The sequence below is a fragment of the Stylophora pistillata genome, chromosome 8 (genome assembly GCF_964205215.1).
Source record: "Stylophora pistillata chromosome 8, jaStyPist1.2, whole genome shotgun sequence".
Lineage (NCBI taxonomy): Eukaryota > Metazoa > Cnidaria > Anthozoa > Scleractinia > Pocilloporidae > Stylophora > Stylophora pistillata.
In genome coordinates, this window is record NC_142526.1 from 29,604,015 (window position 1) to 29,626,520 (window position 22,506).

Sequence of the window (22,506 nt, forward strand, 5' to 3'; positions counted from 1 at the left end):
GGTCACATGAAAGCAAACCTAAATAACCATTTCATGAACACTTTAAGATCACATGAAAGCAAACCTAAATGACCATTTAATTGAATTTAGGAATCCTCTTAATTCTTGTAAAGTCAACTTTAGTCAACCAAAACTTCCACTTGTAAATGCATCTTAAAGGTTTCTTCAATCTTTTGTTTCCCTTTAAGTACTGCTTAAAGTTACAGGTTTTGTTGTAATTCATCTTTAGTTGTACTTTCTGATTCTCTTAAATTTCAAGTTTTGTTAACATTCATCATTAAGTGACCTTTAAGCGCCTCTAAAGGCTGCAGGTTTCACTTTCAACTGACTTTTGATTTGCTTAATCACACCCTCATTTATATCCCAATAACTTATGATATTTTGGGCAACCTTACAATTGATAGAAAAAGAAGCATCACACATTCAAGTAATAACAAAGTGTTTGAAATTGCAGTGATGAAATAGTTTCGTTCAAAACTCATTTGTTCCCCTGAGATAACATAAACCTACAATGAAGCTGAGGATATCCCAGTCGAGCCCCATAAATAATTAAAAAAAGAGATGTCCAAATGTTTGAATTACTGATTGACATACTTTATTAAAATTGTTTCACTTTTGTCAATGTATAATATAATCTTCGTCAAGCAGGTAATAGAATATTTACCACTATAAAAGTATGACAAATACACAAATTATATAACTAGCTGTAGTAACAAACTACACAAAAAGATATTGATTCACAAATTGTACTCTCAAATCCAGCTACTAAGAAATGTGATTTGAAATGATACTTGTCTAACAATAAAAAATATAAGTTCAACCTATCAATCTAAAATTCAGAAAAATTTTCTTAATCGACTTAAATTTGCAATAACTCTCAGTTATTTGCTACATTATTACAACTGTAATACTTATTAAATATGATCATATACCTTAATTTCTTTTAGTAAACAAGTAATAGAAAACAGTTCTCTTACTCTAAAATGCAGCTGAAACTTTGATATACAAAAATGATGTGTACATCTATATATAAAAAAGTATCTCATGTGGAGGAAATTTATTAACATTGAAGAATTCACGATCACTTACTTTAGATGAGACCATAATTATTCAATGAAAAAGAAGCCTCATGCAGGCATGCAAAATAACCTCATTCTAGACTTGGCTTGATATTTTGTACATTTTCGATTTCATTGATTAGTAAAACAATTTTCTCACTGTATTATTGCCCACTCTGGAAAATTTTCAGTAGGTGGGCATCTCAGAAAAGGTTGCCCATAAACCCTGGACGGATTCTCTCTTTAGCTCTTGAAGTGAGCTTTTTCTTATAAGCCTTGTCAAGTTTCTTTTCAATTTTTTTCATTCTCCTACTTTCCCACTGAAGGTGATGCACAGAGTATTTTGTTACTTTTGAGGTATTTCCATTGTCATCCTCGTAGCAGCTTTCCTCACTGCTCATTGCCTCCATGACAAGAACCTCTGCTGCTCTCCCCTTTTCATGCTGGTTGGCCCAGTTGACCAGCTCCAGGGCTGTAGTTTGTCTCATTAACTTCTAAAAAAAATAAAAAAATTAAACAGGCATGAGAAGGGTGTTATAGGACTTCAAATGAAAAATATGATCCAAATCACTAATTTCTCTTGATATATATATATGTGTGTACCCATTGTAAGAATGGAATTCTTAAGCATGTTATAATATAGGGTCTCTTTGTCCTTTTTTTTTTTTCCATCAAATGGTGCATACAAACTATCATTTATCTCACATCACATTTTAATATTTTTCAAATTTATTTTACAAAGATTTTCTTGGGAGGCTCTAGATACAGACCAGAATACCTCACTTATTTAACAATTTCTCTAATAAGAACATAGTCCCTTAGATGTGTCTATATTCAAAGCCATCCAATTTTGAAGTGCCAAAATAAAGACATTCAATGGGAAATAGCTTCCCTCCCATTGATCAAGTGTACTTGAGGGTGTACTCAGTCTGGTAACATTGAACATCTGTCGGACCCCATCATTTGTGAACAGCACGGTATATGAAAAGTAAAATGTTCAAAATAGTATCCTAGCCAATAAATACCTCTCTTTGGAGACCACTCTTCCAGGTTTTTTGTTTATGAGCCTCATAGTGGTTACCACTCTTCAGTTTCTGTGTTTTCACACATATTTGAAATATATTTGTAAAGCAGCTGTTTAAAGAAATGATTATGAAAATGCCATGAGAAGCTGATTGTAAAAAGATTCCCACATAAATTAATGACAATGTTCAAATTTATAATAATTTATGGCAGGCCACCTTAGAATATCTGCCAAGTTAGTATGTCCTTAGTGATTCATTGCTAAGGTGTAAAGTATGCTTTTTTGAGGATCCACACTGAAGTGTCTCAGATCTAGAGACAAGAAATAAACCTGAAAATTTCAGTTTGCAACATATTTAAATTTCTGTAACATTTGGGAAAGTTAATATGTAAGTTAGGAAAAACTATAAAATGCACCCCCCCCCCAGTCCTAAATTTGACCATGTAATAAAGGTGCTCATTAGAGGTTTCAGGGTATCTAACTGTGTTTTTGAATGCTAGTTTTATGATGACATTTATGTTGAGGGGAAAGTGGTAAAAGACACGAATTGATGGTAGAGACTAAAAGCAGGGGTATCATTAAGGGCTGGACAATAGACAAATCGACCAACTTTGAGCAAAATTTTGCCTGGATGTTTTCAAGCCAAGGCCTTCAATAAAACTCAAGTTGTTATAAAGGAGATATGCATCAATATGCTTGAGTGCAAAATCCTTATGCTCACCCACAAAATGTAATGACACCCCAGTAAAAGTGAAATGCATGTGCTATGATTATTGGTAGCTACCTTCTATGACTTCTTTTGTCCAAGGACACTTTTCAGGTCCTCCTTGTTGATGTATTGCCTGCTCTATTGTCCGCTCAAAAAGGATCTTGTTGCTGTCAGAATTTATTCTAAGACAAAAACAAATACAAGTAAGCCTGGTATTCTGTAGTAACAACATTAACACTAAGACAAAAGTACAGTCAAACCTCTATTATCCGGACCTGTTGCGACTTAGTAATCAGTCAGGATAATCGAAAATATGAATATTAATTAGACAATAATGTAAACAAAAGAAATGAAGACAAAAATCTGCTTCGATGACTCTCCGAGTGCTCGATCTTTTGAAAGCGGAGGAGGCAATGTTTTAAACGCACTTTTCCTGAATTTAGACATAATCTCTGAATTTTTTTACCCCATAAAGTTTGGAAGATCAAAGCTCATTAATAATCATGAAAAAAACGGGACCAGAGAAAAAGTCCGGATAATCGAAAGTCCGGATAATCGAGGTTCGACTGTAACCACCATAAGGTGTTCACATAACATCTCAATATTTCAAGCAGCAGCTTAGACTCGGATTTCCTCGCTCAATCAAGATAAAGTAAAATATCTCTGAATCTAAAAACATATTACTCACTCTTCGTCAAGATAGAAACCACTAAAGTCATCTTTTTTCAAAAGGAGTTTGTACATTCTCCTCACAGTTCTCTAAAAGAATGAAAAAAAATTCAACAATCGGTTTGTCAAGTATGTCCTATTTCTACTCTCACGCTTTTTAAAAACCCTGGTTGTTTGAAGGCTAGATGATGTAGAGCAATCGACACAAGCACAATTAAAAATTAACCTTACCCATCTATGTGAATAAAACAGGCAAGGTCAAAAGGGTCCATGAGAAAAAATGATTAAATGAATTTTCATACTAGATAATTCTCGTTGAAACAAAAGGGAGGAAAAAAACTTTTCTGGTAGACCTGTTTATGGTAAAGGATTATCAAGTAAATGTAACCACATCTAATCATGTCAAATGATTACCGCCGAAATAATTAAGTTAATTATGCATATAATTCGCGCGCCAAACATCTACTCAACATAAAAGAAAATCTTCCACGAAACAGAACTGATTCAAGCAAATTATGAACACATATCACATTATTCATGCTTATCAGTTATGTTTTTTTACTCAATCGACAAGCCGGTGGAACTACTACCGTCGTTCGCCTTTGTCTTCTCTTTTGGCGCCGACGGACGTTGGCTGCATTATTATCAACAGTTTGAAGACGGCCCTCGATCCGCTGAAGCGCTTCAGAGTTTTCCTTGTTGCTGCGCTCTTGCTGCTGCCGAAGCTTTACATTTTCGCTCGCCAGAGCGTGATTGCTCCGGATCAACTCCTCCAGCAGCACAATGCAATCGTCGGACACTTTATTCCTTTTTTCGCCGCTGGAACCACATCATGGTTTTGATCGTGCAATCGTCTTTCCGCCATATTCTTTTCTTACTTGCTTTAACTACGAATTAACGGTAAAATAACCACACTACAAGTGCTTCTCTCGGATGCTTTGTGATGCTTGGTTAACAAAGTAGTCAAACGGAATATTGAGGTTCAAAAAAGCGCGCGAATTAATATTTCTAAAACCAAACAACGACCTCCTGTTGACATATTGCCTCGTTGTGATGTTTATCGTACTGTGCCTAGCTAACGCTGGCCAGTACAAATGAAGACTCGAGTGTAATTGGAAGCAAGGAAACAGAAAGGCGGGAAAACACGAACTACACGTTCGAACTTTACTTGTTCAAGTAAACAGCTTCATACCGATACCAAAGTTTCAAAAGGGTTAGTTAAAAATATATCTGAAAATCTAGCCGTGTGTAGGTCAAGGATATCTTGTAACAAAGGAAATTTACGTATGATGCACGATCCTCGCAGTAGATAGCGCTAATTTAAGCAATAGCGAAAATCACACCTGAAAAAATGAGGCCTGTACGGGACTCGAACCACTGACCTCTGCGATACTAGTGCAGCGCTCTACCAATTGAGCTAACAAGCCAACTGGGAGCAGGCCGTTAAGTCGATTCGTAATAAACCCGTGAAAGTGATAAATCAGATACAATGAAATATATGAAGTTAATATATTTTGAACTGCGGTATTAGATACGTATGATGCACGATCCTCGCAGTAGATAGCGCTATTAGCTTAAATATTTGAAGCTGTTCACTGTTTCTTAGGTTCTGTATTTTTTTTTTTTTCAGGGAGTGAGGAATCTGCTCTTTTCCTGCCAAGACTTTTTCCCACAAGGGCACTGAAAGCTTTCTCGATGGCACATCATAGGTTGGCAGATGATGAGATGGCACATCTTGTCAGTCAGTGCTTTTGTTGTACTGCCAATGTGTATGTAAAATTGTCACCCTGTATGAATTGAAGCTTTGGACGAAGTCAACAGATTAATATGTATTTCTGTAAAATCAATACTGTCTGTCAGCTTCATAGGGAGATTTCCACAAATAACATTGTTTGTATATATGAAACAAAATTTACACTGATCCATGAAAATAAAAATTTCACAATACATATACAAAAAAAAAAAAAAGAAAGAAAAAGACCAACTACAGAGAATAACCAAAAGTGCTAACCTCATTATAGTAATGCTTGATACAGACAGTTATTTTTTGTTGCCTTTATAGAGTGCTGGAAACACAAACTATTACGTATTCATTTTTATTGTTTGAATTATTTCTCTGAAATTCCCATTTATTGTGACAGTAACATGGGTGTAGAAAGCTTTCTCGATGGCATTTTGTAAGTTGGCAGGTGAAAAAGTGGCACATCTTGTAAGTCAGTGCTTTCAAGTGACAGAAGTCTTTCTTTTACCCATTCTTTAATTGCATACCAATGCTTTTGATTAATAAAGCTATTTATTCAGTTTAATTGTAAATGACAGTTTCTTAGGATTTATTGTGACTTGATTTTTGGAGGCATGAGCTATAGAACACATTATTTATATTGTAGACAATTTGTTCGGCCGAAGTCAAAATAATTTGTTAGTTTTGTGCAATATATGTTCACAGTGTTTATGAAAATAAAATGTTATGTCTGTGGTAGGCAGAGGCCTGCCACTTTTGTTTGTCCGATTAGTTGTTTTAGTAAGGGTGGATTACATGAGCCGAGTTCACTCTTTGCTAGGATGGCATTATGTGGGCAGGCCAGCCTGACTCATGTAATCAGCCTCTAAGTGGATGATTGGCAGGCCTGTGGCCTGAATTATTATTTCCCTCGGATTTCTAGCAAAGGTAAATAGATCAATGACATTTAATTCCAGTTTCATTTACATTAAATTTTATTCTGAATACAGTTGAACCCAGTAAATGGGCCACCCTCAGGGAACTGGCAAATGGCCACTAAATAAGGGTTTTTATTTCTTTTTTTGTTAGATCCCAATGCAAATTTATAGCAAATGAACAGCTTTGCTCAATGAGCAAGGTAAATGTAAAGCAAATGTCAAATTTACGTCACACTTGCATGGAATTTTGTCAGGAACAAATACTTGAGTTTAGCTTCAGTTTATAGCTATTGCAAATTTAGTTCAAGCACACTTCTTTTTCAGCTTGAGGATAGTGTTTCAGAAGAAGACATTTCATTCCCAGCAGACAAGATGGATCACAGAAAGCTAATGGTATCATCTATAGGATAGTGAAAGAAAAACCATTGCAATCTGTGTCCCTTGTGAGGATTCGAACCTCCTGCAGTCAGCCTAGAGAAGGTGATCCCAGCTGTGAGGAGAGTTTCGTGCGCTCCTCTCAGTGCTTGTCTATTTTCGCGTCTCGAGGAGAGGTGCAGTGCAGATTGCCCATACTTTGTTCTTACCCTCTGGTACCTCGGCAATGATGTATCCGTATCGTTTTTATTTTTATGTTTTATGATTTTTTTATTTTCATTGATTGATACGAGCACTGAGCCGTTAAATAGGTCTCAAACCCGGAGGCTAGACAAGTCGGTTCTCGGCTGTAACCACCAGAGGACTGTGTCTGTGTTCAAGCGGGGATTTACTTTTCTCCGGCACCCTTGACATTCAAAGTCAAAGGAATACAAAAAGAATAAAGCCAGGTTGGAGAGTATCTGCTTTTTAACTGAACAACATTAAAAAATTATGGCATTTGCAGAACGGAATGGTGACTGTAGCTTAACTTGAGAGGGGCCACGAGAACTAATTGTTTATATCATATCAGTCAAAAATCAATTATCTCAGAAAAATTGCGCATCACCTTATCAGCTGGAAGACAAAAAAAAAGTAAGAGCTGGGTCAATATTCATAAGGAACATCTGCTCTATCAGCTGGGCAGAGGAAGAAATTTGTGTGGACCTTTGTGATGATTCAAACCTCAATTTATTTAACATCGCTACCAAACGTTCTTATAGCAGAGCAGAAAGACAAACTTCTGGGTGGACGCATGTGAGGATTCAAACCTCAAGCTTTTTAATCAATATTCCTGGAAAGGAGAAAGATTGTAAGCCTTACTAATACGGAGAAAGAAATAAGCCACACGACAAAAGAAAACAAAGGCAAATAATATGAACCAGAAACATTACAAACTTGCCGCAATAGTCTACGAAGGTACTTTCTCAATGAGGCGTCCATGCCCCCACAGCCAGTAGACAACTCCGACCTCAAAAAATCTTCAGGGATTGAGTGCGAGGAAGTTTCAATGTTAATCGTCTCAAGCAACGTTCAATAGCGGTTATGTTCTCATGTAATAATTAAAGACGTAAAGATATATGTAGGTATGTATCAATACATACACATGACTTTTTTTATATTCAAATTAACTAACCTTCATAGTCAGATGAACTTGAAATTTCGTGAAATCACGGGAATTTGAAGTCGCCACGAAAGTATCTGTTAATTTCTTTCCGTTACCTTTCCGCTTATGCCTTTCGAAAGTTGAACGTGATTCGAAGCCATTAAAGCGCGCGCAGAAAACATTTCCTGACTTGTCATCGCACTCCATGCGCTCTTTAAAGGAGATGCAAAAATGAAACGGTCGCTTTCAATAAGATGTTTCGACCCCAGAAAGAATTGTGAGCTCACGTTGCTGCACGTAAAACAAAATTTGCTCTTCTGGCTCATCAGTGCAAGTGTTGGCTGATTTGTGATGAATTTTCTGTTGACAGTTCAGATTACAATGAGACTATCTTTAATGCATGAATTAAAGATGTCAGAACAGCTATACTCATTTAAATCTCACCTTAAAGTCAACTTAAATGTATTTTAATGAAACACCCTCTTTTGTGCCAAAAAAGAAACCACTTAAAGGATACTGAAAGATTTGCGCTACTAAAGTTAAACTTATGTTCAATTAAAGATTCATTAAAGGTTAGAGTTAGCTTTCGGATATTTCATTTGACAATTAAAGACGATTAAAGCTTTACTCAACCTTTAAGACTGCTTTAGATTTTGCCTAAAGGCACTGAAATAAGAACATTCGTCCTGTGAAGGAAACAGAAACGACTGTCGTGAGTTTGTTGTGCTACAAACACAGTTGGCTTTCTTTCCCGGCTCTCGAAGGAAACAAGTCATTCTCAAGCGAAATTTCTTTGCAATATAATAGATCCTTTATTAACCAAGCTTGTTCGGTCATGAACCTCGACTTCGTCTCTTTCATAACTATGCAAAAAAAGCCATCTTGACCTCAGGCTTCGTTAATAACGCATATCTATTAGAGCTTCACTCGAACATAGGAACAGAAAAAAAAATCGTTTTACGAGTTCCTAAAGCAACAGTATGGAGCGGATTCTGGTATGCTGTTGAACGATAGACTGATGTGACAAGATTACCTTCTTCTCCTCCTCCTCCCCCACCAGTGCATTTGCCACAACTTTTCTTGCACAAGTCTAAAGGATGAAGAGAAATGGAATGATAGTGATAACATACACTTTACTTCAAAAGGTATTGCTCTAGAATATGAGACAGAGAGAAGCAATGGTCCTAAACACCTGATTAGGAACTATTCTTTCGCCATCGGGTTCTCAGGACGTTGTTACTTTTTATTTTTGTTTTACTTTAACACGACAAATTTCCTTTCAAAAAATTTTCAAAAACATTAAAGAGGTTAATCTTTAGGAATTTAATCTTTACTTGAGGCCTAGTCAAACAGTAACTTGGAGTGAAGTAACACTCGATAGTATTAGTCAGTTTCATTCCCAATCCTCGAGTAATAGGAATTTGAGAAAAGGAAAAAAAAGCAGCTGAAACAAAACTAATACGACTTCAACATTTGCACGCGTCTCTTTTGTTGCCGTTTCGACTTTACTGCTTCGACTTCTCGCCTTCGGCTCAGATTTAGAGACCTTGCATCCCGAGTGGGAAATCACACTTGAAAAACGATAGAAAACGCACCCGATTGCATCTTGCCATTTGTCTGTTAAAATTACTGGTGAACTGTTTTAAGGAGTTCACGTAGATAAAGAGAATAATGTGTCATTAATGACTCAAATTTCAAGTTGGGTTCGCTAGATTGTGAACTCGTTATTAAACAATTATTCCACTCGCGCTTGTTGGATATGAGATGATAGATAGCCAACGACGCGCGTAGCGCCGACTTGGCTATAACCATCTCATATCCAACAAGGGCGAGTGGTATAATTGTTTTATTAAAAAAAACACCCCCAAGATATTAGATAAATCTTCTTGACTTTATTTTGTAACAAGAAACCGGATGTTACAGTGTACAGATATTACATTATAGTATATTGGCTCATATACTATAATGGCTAAGCCAATAAAAAGTCTTGAATTGCATTATCCAATGATCCAGTTTTTAATAAAAGTCATTATTATCATATCGGTAGTTCAGGCTGCTGGTGAGCACCTAATATCTTGTTAAAGATTTGGACAGATATTTTCTTCACTGCACGCATTCATGTGTATGTTATTGTTTTTACATTTGCGAGAAAGTGCTTTTCGATAACCTGCGTCAAAAAAAAAAAAATTTAAAAAAAACCGGCCACCAGATGAAGTGGAAATATCAAGAGCAGCCAAAAAGTAAAAAGAACTAAACGTAAAAAACACTCAACCACTTCAAGTGCGGGAAACCCGAGTGGCAACGTCGCAATTGATTTTATCGTTGTATATGGAGAAAGCGGGGCGAGTTTAGTGGACCAATCACAAAGCGAAGTAAAGCAAAAACAAACCAAAGCCGGATTAATTTCAAAACTACGTTGAAAATTACTCTAAAATTATGTACGTAATGGTGGTTAGTTAACCATTTAAATGAAAACCCTGGTTAAGGACGAAACTCGTTAGCCATTCGAAAATACTCCGAAGCCACACATTCGGAAACAGGAACGAATTTGTCTTTGGGCTTACGGCTTACGGGTCCCCAAGTTTTATCTGCATAAACAGCCCTAGTTGCTTACCTAATATGATGCATACGGTCAAGAGGGCCCTTGTGCTGTATCTCCTATGACGATTACTTGCCTCGTCATGAATTTCGACATTGAGTATTTTCAGTTAGACTAAATTATTTGATTGGCCTTCCAGACTGCATATTATTGATATAGATTTTGCTCAAGGCTCAAAAGACAGCTAAACAAGCAAAACGCAACTAAGCTCTCTTCAGTGGGTGCAAGACTGAGATAACCTCTCTAAAGGGCTGTAGTTGTTTGATTTTTACTTACCTCCATTATTGTAATCAACTTCTTGAGAGAACTCCCTTATAATATTTATATTTCTCTATCAAAATAAATGTCCTGACCTCAAGCAGTCGGAAATTTCTCAGCCTCCTGAAGATGTACGTCTTCCGGGAGCATTTACTGTATTAACGACTTCACCGTGCTCACCTGTTAGGGTGTACGTAGGAAAGCCTTGTTTCCACGAATAGCCGCATTTCTTCCAATTTTTTACAGCTACTGACCACCAAGGACAAATATAGGGATCGTCATCTTGACAAGAGGTATCGACTAAAGGGAAGTAGAATGCGTATGGAGTATTAAGGAAGGAAATTCGTAAAACGAGACGAAGAAAGGAAGAACTTCAAGAGTGAAAATAAGAAAAATAGGGAGAAAGCGAAGAAGAAAAAGAAGACGAAGGAGAAGAAGGGAAGTTAAACACATATAAAATGTCAAGGGGAAAAAAGGATCTTCGCAGGTGAAAAGAAGACGAAGAAAGGGACGAATTTGAAGAATGAACCTAATAGTAATAATAGTGAGAAGAAGAAGACTACAAAAAAAAAATTGAAGATGATTGATGACTAAAGATGGCCATATCTGCGTTTTTACCCATACCGTTGCATCGTCTGCAGCTCTTTGGACAAGTTTCCCACATATGAAACTTCCTGCCAACGTAGATCGTTTTGTACGGTGTGTAAGGTACAGTATTGTTCTTCCAGCATCCTCCTGCAGCAGCTCTAACAGCACAATCGCCCTCTTTGTCTACACAGGGCTCTGAAGAGTGATGAATCAATAGAGCATCGTCACTAGAACTATACCTACTGCTATTAGTACTATTACCGTTAATATCACAACACTACAGCCAAGTCGTTGCAAAGAAGCTGGCAAATGTTGACACCCTGACCGAGTTTACAGACCTCAGAGGAATAAATGTTACAACAATTTTTGCAAGAACTTTCGAACTGTGTTCTATCGAGTATAGCGCCTATTTTACGCATAAGTTTTACGAAACTACAAAGTTGCTTGCGAGGAAAATCCCATATTATTACTAGTATGTATACTTAAACGGTGGATAGTGTCGAAAGCGCGCTAAGATTAGCCATGGAAACTCCGAATATCTCAGTACTCTTCACCTCCGAGCAACGCCTTCAGATCTGAACTTAATGAATATTGTAATCTTACAAGAGTGGATGTGTTGAAATCATCTTCTCGTGTGTGATGTTATCCCACTGTTTTAGTATGTACTAAACAACTATTCACCTCAGTGTTGGTAGCTAACAATAGATATTTATCTCGCCGCTACGCATCTCGATAAATATACAGCAATAGCCACCCCCACTTCGGTCTATAGTTGTTATCTATCCGATGATCGCGCAAGAAAACAATCCTCGTTAGACAGAGGCAAAAACGATAATGATCGATAAAACTGATTATGACCATTTACCTTTTCCTGGGCAAAGGTTTGTGTTGCAATGCTTCCTTTGTTTTCTTAAATGTAGACTGTTAGGGGGACAACTTCTTGTGCGAACCTGCGCTCCGCCACCACATGTCTTACTGCAGCTTCCAAAAGATCCCCAGCTACCACAATCACCTAATTAACAAATGGTAAACACCACAGCGTACACTATTGAGTTATGGATGCACGCTGGAGGTTGCTAAGCACAAAAGAAGCGTAAGAGTCGCTCGAGGCGATAGCCGAGAGCGACTCTAGCTTCTTGAGTGCTTAGCAAACCTCCCAAGTGCATCCAAAACTCAATAGTGTACGCTGTGGTGTTTACCATTTGTTTTATAACATAACATTGATACATTGTAGCTAAAGAGTTCCCGTTTATTTAACAAATCTTACGCGACCAGAAAAAACAAGCGCGCGCGGAAAAATAGTCTTTGCATTTGCTCACGTCAGCAGCGTACACCCATGGGCAAATGGGGAACGGTAAATTGACCAATCAGAGCGCGCGCTTTACTTTGGTTATGTTATAATTACAATTAAGACACAGTGAAATGAACAAGGGTTATAAAATGAATGACTGAAATGCGTATTGAAAAAAAATCAACGCGTGTGTCCTATTCAGTATATATACATCATGCATGAAACTATGACATAACAATTATTTACGATTATATCCATACTATTTATTCATTCTAAAAGCCTTATATTAATTATTATCGATGGTGCTTAAAGTAAGTGAACACACATAAATTGCAGTTTTTGCTCAGAAAGTTTTTTTTGGTAGTTACCACAAAAGGAGGGCCTAGGCTACGATTCAAGGACATCGTGAAAAGAAACCTGACTCGGATGAACATTGCAGAAGGTACCTGGAAGCAGCTAGCAAAGGACAGAACAACGTGTAGGAACCTGATTAAAGCCTGAAATCTTCATGAAACAGTCATTGTTGAATTGACAGACTGCATAGTTGTAGTAGTAGTAGTAGTAGCAGAAGTATCACAGAGAGCCAAATTGGTATTCAGTGTTACAGTTTCTATCCCTGTTTTGGTTTTTGAGTCGATGTATATTAATTTCAACCTACCTGGATGCTGACCTCCACAAGCCATAGTCATAATGAACTCTAGTTTAGGAATTAACTGCTGGTAGCCATACACCTGAAGTACATCATCATGGGAGCTAGCAATTTGCCTGAGCTCCGAGATGTCTATTCCACTTCCGATTCCGACAGCAATTCTCCTCACACCCGCATCCTACAAATTTTGAGAAGTAGGCTGTCTCTAAGCTTATCACCCACAGCAATCCCATAGAAATAATTTGGATATATCAACAAAGTTGAAATGGTAAATTGGCCACCGTAATGATTACAAAAGCTGACGTTTCGAGCGTTAGCCCTTCGCTCCGACGAAGGGCTAACGCTCGAAACGTCAGCTTTTGTAATCATTACGGTGGCCAATTTACCATTTCAACTTTGTTGATATATCCAAATTATTTCGTTACTCCCACCGACGCAGCCCCAAACAGTTTCTTTAGAAACTATCAGCCCTTAATACCATAGAAAACCATGATGAAAACTGACGTGTGTAGGACCAGAAAAATCTGTCCGGTCCTGCACTAACACGGCTTAAATGTTGCCAAAACTTAAAGAAAAAAAAAAAAAAAAAAGAGTAAAAGAGGGGCATTTTTCAATGAATTGTGAATTTCTTGTTTTGACTCCAAAAAAAAAAAAGGGAAAGTTCTTCGGAAAATCTTTTTCTGGGTTGTCCCGCGTGTGTCCGTCTGTTGCCTCCTATTTAGATTGAAACAAAATTTTAGAAAATTTTGACGCCTAGCAGAGTTTGACTGAGTTCGAGACAAAATAAATTTTGGCTCTTGCCAAACGTTTTCCCGTCCGGCCCTCCCACTCAGTCAATAAGCATATATTATTACACGACTCGGGCAGTCAGAGGGCCAATAACTAAAATCATCCAATCAAAATGCTCTATTGCCGGTCAATATTCTCTCAGTATTGGACCGGGCACTGTCCCGAATGGTCCCGAATGATACCGCACTTGTGTCCCTTTGAACTTCAGTCGTGTAATAAATCTCTTATTAACCAAGCTTGCTCGGGACCGTACTGGAAGAAGATCGGCCCTCGGTCTTTTTTATACGGACCTCGCTGCACTCGGTCCGTACTGTCAAGACCTCGGGCCGATATTCTCCCAGTACGGCCCTCGCGCTTGGTTAATAACATATATGTATGACTGGTTTCTCAGATATATCTGAACGTTTCGATCCCTTGTTTGAAAGATAACTCACATTCAAAGGAGGTATAACTTGACTGAATGGCTTGCTCCCTTCATTCGTGTCACCGTCAGTTAGCACAAGTAGCACATTTGGTTTATCGGGTCTGTCTCCACTGTTGTCCCAACCGAAAAATTTTTCTGCTGCTAGTTCCAGGGCTCTGTCTGTTCTTGTTCCACCTCGAATGTGCGGTAAGGTTTTGGCCTTGTGTGTTAGAGCTGCTATATGTTGCGGTTCTGTAAAGCTGAAAAGTATTGAGAAGAGAAAATTGATTGAGGGAAGAGAGTTTTCCAAGTCTTTGGAGGGAAATGTAAGAGCATAAAATCTTACTTCATGATGCAATGAAAAAGAACCCAAATTGTTGTCTGTAACAACGAAATTACTAAAACTTCAGGAAAGAAAAGAATATGTAATTGATAATTTTATATTTACAACTGCATTAATTATCTCAAGAAGTGCGGAGAAAAACTCGATTACGTCTCGTGTTTCCCCCTACAATTCTTTCATGCTCTAGCCGCTTCCTGTATACTTTGCAACAGAACAAATCACAGTGAGGGCTTCTCTATTTGTTAATTAAACGTCAAGAACATCTTACTGGCTTCTGCCCCCTTCCACCTAACACCCCACCCTCTCTTCTCTCCCCTCACAAAAAAAAAGATTGGAAAGATCAGCCTCATCTCTAAACTTGGACGTTCTCTGAGTGTGACAAGAGTGTACAGACCTGTGCCAGAGATGTGCTTCCCAACTGTAGAGAAGGATCGCCATATGTGTTCCAGCTTCGGAAATCTCTAGTCTTTGAGCCAGTCGAACTAAGTAATCACGAGCTATACTGTAATCACCAGTCTTGATGCTGTTGGAGGAATCGACAATGACACCAACGTCGAGATGTTCCTTGCAAGGTCTGGGTGGAGGCGGTTCCGGTGTTGGGCCTTGGTTATAAAATGGTAAAGATACGAAAAAAGTCAGCTTTAGTACCGGAAGTGCCATCCCAAGATGGCTTATCCCTGTGTCAGTATTAAGCGGAAGGGATCTCAGTCCATCGAATCGCTCCCCCCCTACTCCCCCCTACTCCCTCCTACTCCCCACCTTAAATTTTCTCACGTTTACCTTAAAGTTTTAATTATACCCTTCTTGTTGGTGAGTGGAAATGTGAGGGTAAAAAATCTTTTCTAACACAGCAGAATTGCTCGGACAAGGCTCGAACCGAAGATCAGGATATCAAGATGCGGACCACTCGCTTATCCTTGTGGGGTGTCCCCCAATTTCAAGCTTGGCTTCGTCAGCAGAGTTGAAGCAGAATTTCTTAATGTTCCTTGAATATAGTTCAATCCAAAAATGCCTGAGTTTTTATGGAGGACTGAGAAAGTTTCAAGTCAAGGCAAAGAAGTGACGAAAGGGAAGAAATTGAAAAACGAAAAATTAAGAGTGAATGTTATTGTAGGCTAGATATTTTTAACAAGACTTTCATAGTCCACATATCACGTGTTCATGCCCGTGACGTATTTAACAAATGGTAAACACCACAGCGTACACTACTGAGTTATGGATGTACGCGGGAGGTTGCTAAGCTCGAAAGAAGCGTAAGAGTCGTGCGAGGCGATAGCCGAGAGCGACTTTAGCTTCTTGAGTGCTTAACAAACCTTCCAAGTGCATCCATGACTCAATAGTGTACACTGTGGTGTTTACCATTTGTTTTATAACATAACATTGATACATTGTAGCTATAGAGTTCCCTTTTATTTAACAAATCTTACGTGACCAGAAAAAAGAAGCGCGCGCGGAAAAATAGTCTTTGCATTTGCTCACGTCAGCAGCGTACACCCATGGGCAAATAGGGGAACGCTAAATTGACCAATCAGAGCACGCGCTTTACTTTGGTTATGTTATAATACCGCTTGCTGTGGCGCCATTAAAGTCCTAACAGAGATATTTTTGTTGCCTTTAAGAACTACTCTATATCTCAATTTTCGCTCCTCTTGGGATAAACATTGATCTGTGCATCGATATGAAGAAGTACAAATGCTTTTGAACAAGAACATACATGGCTGCGTATTGCACGGCTCCTTTTTAGTACTGCTCCCTTTACAGTCTTCACCGTCCCCGGATGGAGGCGGATTAGTGCATGTTCTTTTTCTCATTTGAGTGCCTCCCCCACAGGTCTTATCACAAGGACCTGGGGAACCCCAGGGGGACCAGTTGCCATCTTCACCTGTATAAAATTAGATATCGACTGGTCAGGTGAGCACGATAAAATACAAAAAAATACGATGATGTAACATATCGTCTGTTGCTAACGAGGTTACCATCCTCTCCCATCAATGGTAAACACATTCGCCTGGGTCTTTTACAATATACCAGAAAAATCAAACACAGTTATCAGTGAAAACTATCACATAGTCAACTATTTTACCCACGCTCCCAACTGACCAACAACGTTGGGGATCGCATTTCTTTGTTTCTGGTGTTGGTCCAGGTTTTTGTTCAACGCACATCTAACAAATTGAAATTAATAATTTTTTTGATCTGCAGAAAATATAATTGGTAAAGAAATGATCAGGGAATATACATCCTCGATTATACCTACAACACGTTCAAAGTCTCAGACTTCTTATGATTCTACTTCATTTAAAGTCTCCTCCAAAGGCTCAGTCTGCCACAACACACGTCCTAGATATTCGAAAGATTGTCGAAAATTTTTGGTACCAAAGAGATTTACATCATTTTAAAATGCTATGTTCTAGGATTGCTTTTGAAATAAAGCCCCGCGAATGACAAATATTTTACCGAAAATACAATGACCTGTTCATGGATGGATCTATGACTCTTAGATCCAATTTTCAGCGCGGTAACCATAAAACTACCGTGCCTCACACTAACTCACCGCAATCGTGTGGGTTGCATTTCTTTTGTTCCTCTGCTGGTCCCAAGTTTTGCTCAACACACGTTGGCCCAACACCCGACGGCGGGGGATTGGTACAAGTCCGTTTTCTTGTCTGAACTCCTCCACCACATGTCACGCTACATTCCCCCCATTCAGACCAATCTGTATAACCACCAGGTACGGCTGAGGAAAGTAATTAGTTGATCAGGCCAGCCCCTACAGCTCTTAAAGGTGGGTGGAATAATTTCATCAAGAAATGCATGTTGGTCCTCCTTTATTGGATTTCCAACTTAAAGCGGACCTGTTTCTGCTAACTACAAAGATGTCAAGAGCTACTGATCGTGACCATAATTAAATATCCAGAATTCGCCGACAGCTGCAAAATTCCGTAATTCATTTAATTTTTTCCTAGTTATATAAATGGCTCTTTTGATGAACTTTTTTTTTAAAAATATATCGAAAAGTTCTATGCGCGTTTTGCCTTGTCCGAAAAATTGAAAAGTTCAAAATATGCCAAGACGGCTGTTGTCTACCCCCGAAGATCAATGAAAAACTATGCAACTTCGGCATCTTCGTAAGCTCAAACGCGATGCGATCCCACTTTTAGTTCTGTTTGCCAGCAGATAGTCCTTTTTTTTTTGAAAATATAAATTTCTTGTTATGTTGTGACGTTTAAGTCTGAACAGTGAACCGTAAAAATAAGATCCTTTCCGTTGTTTTTGCAGGAGGTAAAATTGAAGTTTTAAACTTCCTTCGTAACAATTCAATTTTGCGTTACCAAAGTGCTGAATATTACTATTAATAGTGTACTCACTTCGCGTGGTAAGGATATGATGCTTAAGAGAAGGACAAATCCTGGTTTATTTGTAGAGAAATGATTACGCCATACTTACGACATTCTTGGGTGTTACATTCTTCAGATTCCTTAGCAGGACCTAAGTCTTGTTCCTCGCAAGTTTTTCCTCTATTTTTTGGAGAAGGGTTGGTACAGGTTCTTGAATGATAACGAGTTCCCCCACCACAAGTCGCTGTACACTCACTCCACTCAGACCACTCGGTGTATCCCCCATCAATGTCTAAAAATACAGCAGCAATAAAATATTAAGATGATCTTGAGATGAGTTAGCATCCTATCCAGGGATGAGTAGAGAGACTTCTTGTCACTTCATGCATAGGAAACCGGAATAAGTTTTGTATGGCTGGACCAGTTAACCTTTACTAAGCTTAAGGAGATTTGCTCCGATTTTTGTCATTCTGGAAAAGAAGTTAATGTAAAATTTTCAAATTTGTTTGAACACAAATCCTGAACATGCGTACCTCATACTCCTGTTTTTACCAAATGGTTTATTGTTGGCCCGATTGTGCGTATTTTATTTATTTTTTTTTATCAGAGCTTTCCCTTTTAAGAAATTTACTGAGAACGAGTTAAAAAACAAGGGATAAGTTGTAGTTCAATTTTATCCTTGGTTCAAATTTTATTATACATTAACATGACCGAGAACAAAGGAAAATAAAATTTGAACCAAGTATAAAATTGAAGTACAACAGATACACCATTGCCAAACAGTGTAAATATCATTTAGTTGCCGCCACTTTCCCAAAGAAAGTGAATAAAACCGAAATAGTGTCTTTATCTCTGCAGTGAGGTCTCCCCTAAAAGTATTTAATTCATAATTCGTCTATTTATCAGTATTAGGGACTTTAAGCAAACCACGACGGCGACGGTAACGAGAACGTGGAAAAACAATAGATCTAATTGGCAGCACAATAGCCCAGCACGTGCGTTTTCAAACTTTGTACATTTCTTAGCCGTTCTTTGCAAAACAAAAACGTGAAATCACCAAAATTTGCGTCGTCTGCGAAGTGAAACCACGGCGGCAAATTATTTTAATTTACATTTGGATCTCAACGTTACTTTTATGCGTTATGTTGAGTTTGAGGTCTGGCGCCCTATGAGATGGTAAACACATGTAGCCATTTTCGAAATTCTAACTAAAAGTAGAAACTCATTTTTTAATCGACGTCTTCCGTGGCGTTGCCGTCCTGACTGCTTTAAGTCCCTATTATAGGATGTAGCAGAAGCAGCAGATAGAACATAAACAGCAACGTCAGCTCATCTTCATTTAATTGAAGAAAAATGATACTTACTGCAAGTAGCTTCGCGAATATTGTCCAACTGGTTGTTCAAGTCTTCGAAATTTTTGGCATTAACCACACGTTTCTCGTCTCCAGCAATAGTTGTAAGCTCTTTCTGCTTAATGTCCTTACCAATCCCAACAGCCACACGCTGTACTCTTTCTTTCTACTTGGGGAGATTACACTTATGAGCCCTATTTTTCGTCTCTTCTTTATTAATCCCAAATTACCTTATCGGAAAAGATGTAAACAGTCGATAGTCGTATGACCACTACCTTCGAGCTATCGGGGAGCAAGGTCATGACGCTTTGAACTTGCTATAGCGATTGCGAAGGCAAGCAATGATTAAACTTAACAAAAAGTAACACGATGAAAAGAAAATGAATCTACAAGGGCCTTTTAATGTAATCTTAAGTTGAAAAGGTAGACTGTATAAAAAAGAATTCATTTGGCCGCTCTCTATCGCCGTTCGTCATTATTTGCATGTGAGTTGATGTAGCGTTTCTTTTATTTCACCTAACTGATGAAATTGAGATTCTCAGTTTTAGGATCTCACCTCAAGAGTTGGTAGCACCGTGCTGTAGGGCTCGGACGTCTTATGGGTTCCGCCGTCAGTAAAGATGATCATGACGTTTGGTGATTCTGGTCGATCTCCATTCTTTTCGTTGAACACTTCCTCGCCGACTAGTTTCAGTGCTTTGTCGGTCCTAGTTGGGCTCCCCAACTTGTCCTTGTCCTTCATCTCTTCTATGAGTTGATTAAGAGCCACTTTACTATGATACTTCGGGTCGTCAAAACTGACACGAACTTCTGCCTCCCCGGCATAAGTTACGATGGAGAAGTGTGTTTTTTCCTCACCGACATCATACTTCGAAATGAGGGCCATGACCGAATCCAACATGTCGTCATAGTTTTGAGCTCCCACACTCTTTGTTTGATCGATCACGATAGATATGTCTAATGGAGGATTCTCACAATCGGATGAAGCGGCTAAGTAAAGAGCAAAATACATTAAAAATTTATGTTTGGTGAGCCTTTCAATCAATCTCTTTGCCAGGCATACTTTACCAAAAATTTCGTTAAATGTAGGACTATTCACCGGGAATAGATGAAGGCCTAGTAACTCTCAAATAGAAAAGAGAGACGCAAAAATTTGTATAATTTGCAATAAACGTCAGTGCAGAAGAAGGCGAGTATGAACCAATGTCTACATATGCCAGTTAGTTGAGTGCTTCTAACAACTTAGCCAAGAAACCAGTTTTGGTAATTTAGGCGAATTTTGTGTGAGTTGTTCGTTCCTCGTGTAGATTTCTGACATTTGCTAATTCCGTATTTCTTCGAATGAGTGCTCGGACGCTTATCTAAACTTTCGGCTAAAAGAGGGGGCGGTGGTTGGGCTTTTGGGAACGATAGCGCTTAATCCAGGAGCGTTCTTTTTCCCTTGTTTTGATTCAACCGTAGTTGTAGCCTAAGAAATCATAAAAAGGTGGCAATTGCTATGTTTTTGGGAGAACTGGGAGCGCTTATTCGAGCTAGGGGGCGCTTCTTTTAATTATGAGCTAGCGCCGGTAGGCGCTTAATAGTGGGAGGGCGCTTATTGGAGCGCAGGCGTGTGTTAATTAATTTTTACTAATTGCTACTGATGATGAATCCATAATTGGAAGAATTTCAGCAGGATAAGACAATAACGAGGAGAATAAAAACATTGGAAGTACTGAATGAAGCTGGTGGATGAGCTAAAATTAAAAAGAGAGGAAAATTTAAAGTAAGATAAACAGTGGGTCCGTGCTTCATTGTATTTTTAGCTTGGAGGCTGGCACAAACCACAAATCTTTTACAAAAAGCCTCCCAAGGGACCGGGCAAAAAAAAAGAAGGAAATTGAATAAGTAAATCGATTTTTTTATCAGCAGAGACGAAAAAAAATTATTATCATAGTGGCAAGGATTATAACCTTATTTACCTTGGGTGAATACAAGATTCGCTGCGGCCAACACGATAAGCCACAGGACAGGAATGACCTTGCCTATAACTGGCATCTGTTGGAAAAGTAGAAGGGTATCATGAAGAGTCATAAATTACTGTCCTACAAAAACGTTTTCTGTTGAGATTAATTTTGAACGTAATTTACTTGTATTATCATGTCTTGATTCTGCAAAAAGGATAGCAAAACATAAATATCGATTTAAAGTTATAAAGAAAGAGAATGAAACCAAATTGCTATTCCTGAAAAAGCAGTGAACGGTAAATATGCCTTGTACTTAGATACAAAGGCCCGTGTGTGTTTATGTATTATTCTTAAATTTCACTTAGTCCTGAAAACTTCTAATGCGGGGCACTTTTTAGTCTATTCGTCCTCAAGCTTACGAGTCCTCCGAGGGCCAACTCATCAGTAGTGACACCTGGCTGGTTGAAATTTCGCACAAAAGTGATCCGTCGATTGACCTTTCTTGAATCTCAAAAATATAAAATTTTATGTTTTTACTCGTGAAGTTTTCCATACAACCAAGTTCCATTTCAAGGAGCTAATTATTGACTTTCTATCTTTGAGCCTTTGTCTCCGGAATAGACCACATCTGTGCCTTTCTTAGAAACTGAGGGGTAGAACTCCAAACGAAGTTGCAACTCAATTTTTGGACGAATTTCTAGGAAATTTTTAGATCAAACATTTAAAATTGTGTCGCCTTTTTCAAAGCCTTTCTTTTAATATCTTGCTTCGGCGAGAGTATTCCCATTATTTCTTTCTCCGTCAGGAAAAATACCAGCCGTATTCTAATTTGACTTGCCATGCTTTTGGCCACCTTCAGTTATTAAGTCCTTAGAACCTTGACACAGAAAATTTACTCAACATAGAACAAAGGAAATACTTAGTTGGAAGCGATAAAACCTTACCTTTCCAATCAGTTCCAGTGTATGTCAGATGAATAGTGCAGGTTTTAGGAGTGTATTCAACATTTAATTGAAAATAAAACTACAATTAGGCCGAAATTCCCAAACAATGCAACCCCACGTAGGGCAGAAACCTGGCAACTCTACCCCTCATTGTTGACAGACTAACAAAATAATAATTCTCTCTCTGTAATAACTAACAATGATTTTGTGGCAAGTAAAATTCCTCAAAAAGATATTCAGTAACTTCTTGTCAATTAATCGGCGCATGGATGTCTTGAACTAATTTGTAACACAGGGAAACAATTTCTCATTGGTTAAATTTCTATAGCTTTACATTGTTCAAATATTGCTTAAAAAAGTTGGCCCCCT

At 38.2% G+C, this 22,506-nt stretch overlaps 1 protein-coding gene, 1 long non-coding RNA gene and 1 pseudogene across 4 annotated transcripts in view; 1 reads left to right on the forward strand and 2 right to left on the reverse strand.

Moving 5' to 3' along the window:
* The window catches only part of LOC111323592 (uncharacterized), a 29,608-nt gene extending 7,393 nt beyond the window's left edge, over positions 1-22,215 (reverse strand). The window contains exons 1-15 of one of the 2 annotated variants that reach the window (XM_088730771.1): positions 22,138-22,215; positions 21,209-21,284; positions 19,804-20,237; positions 19,260-19,413; positions 18,005-18,187; positions 17,112-17,294; positions 16,272-16,439; positions 14,952-15,159; positions 14,246-14,474; positions 13,032-13,200; positions 11,948-12,094; positions 11,119-11,277; positions 10,675-10,794; positions 8,671-8,727; positions 8,089-8,323 (exon numbers count right to left, since the gene is read on the reverse strand). In XM_088730771.1, coding sequence (XP_088586897.1) covers positions 8,295-8,323; positions 8,671-8,727; positions 10,675-10,794; positions 11,119-11,277; positions 11,948-12,094; positions 13,032-13,200; positions 14,246-14,474; positions 14,952-15,159; positions 16,272-16,439; positions 17,112-17,294; positions 18,005-18,187; positions 19,260-19,413; positions 19,804-20,237; positions 21,209-21,284 — 2,316 coding nt within the window. In that variant the 5' untranslated portion in view covers positions 22,138-22,215 and the 3' untranslated portion in view covers positions 8,089-8,294. Of the gene's footprint in view, positions 1-8,088; positions 8,324-8,670; positions 8,728-10,674; positions 10,795-11,118; positions 11,278-11,947; positions 12,095-13,031; positions 13,201-14,245; positions 14,475-14,951; positions 15,160-16,271; positions 16,440-17,111; positions 17,295-18,004; positions 18,188-19,259; positions 19,414-19,803; positions 20,238-21,208; positions 21,285-22,137 lie in introns of those variants that run through there. The other variant, XM_088730770.1, reaches the window with a different exon arrangement.
* Positions 573-4,325, reverse strand: LOC148725779 (uncharacterized; annotated as a pseudogene). The gene is made up of 5 exons (XR_015990816.1): positions 4,051-4,325; positions 3,480-3,550; positions 2,867-2,973; positions 2,084-2,192; positions 573-1,552 (listed from the first exon to the last, which is right to left on the reverse strand). The product of XR_015990816.1 is annotated as an uncharacterized LOC148725779 (transcript).
* Positions 4,537-5,966, forward strand: LOC148725780 (uncharacterized). Its single transcript, XR_015990819.1, has 2 exons — positions 4,537-4,673; positions 5,091-5,966. It is a non-coding gene; the product is annotated as an uncharacterized LOC148725780 (long non-coding RNA).
* Positions 22,216-22,506: the final 291 nt, after the last annotated feature.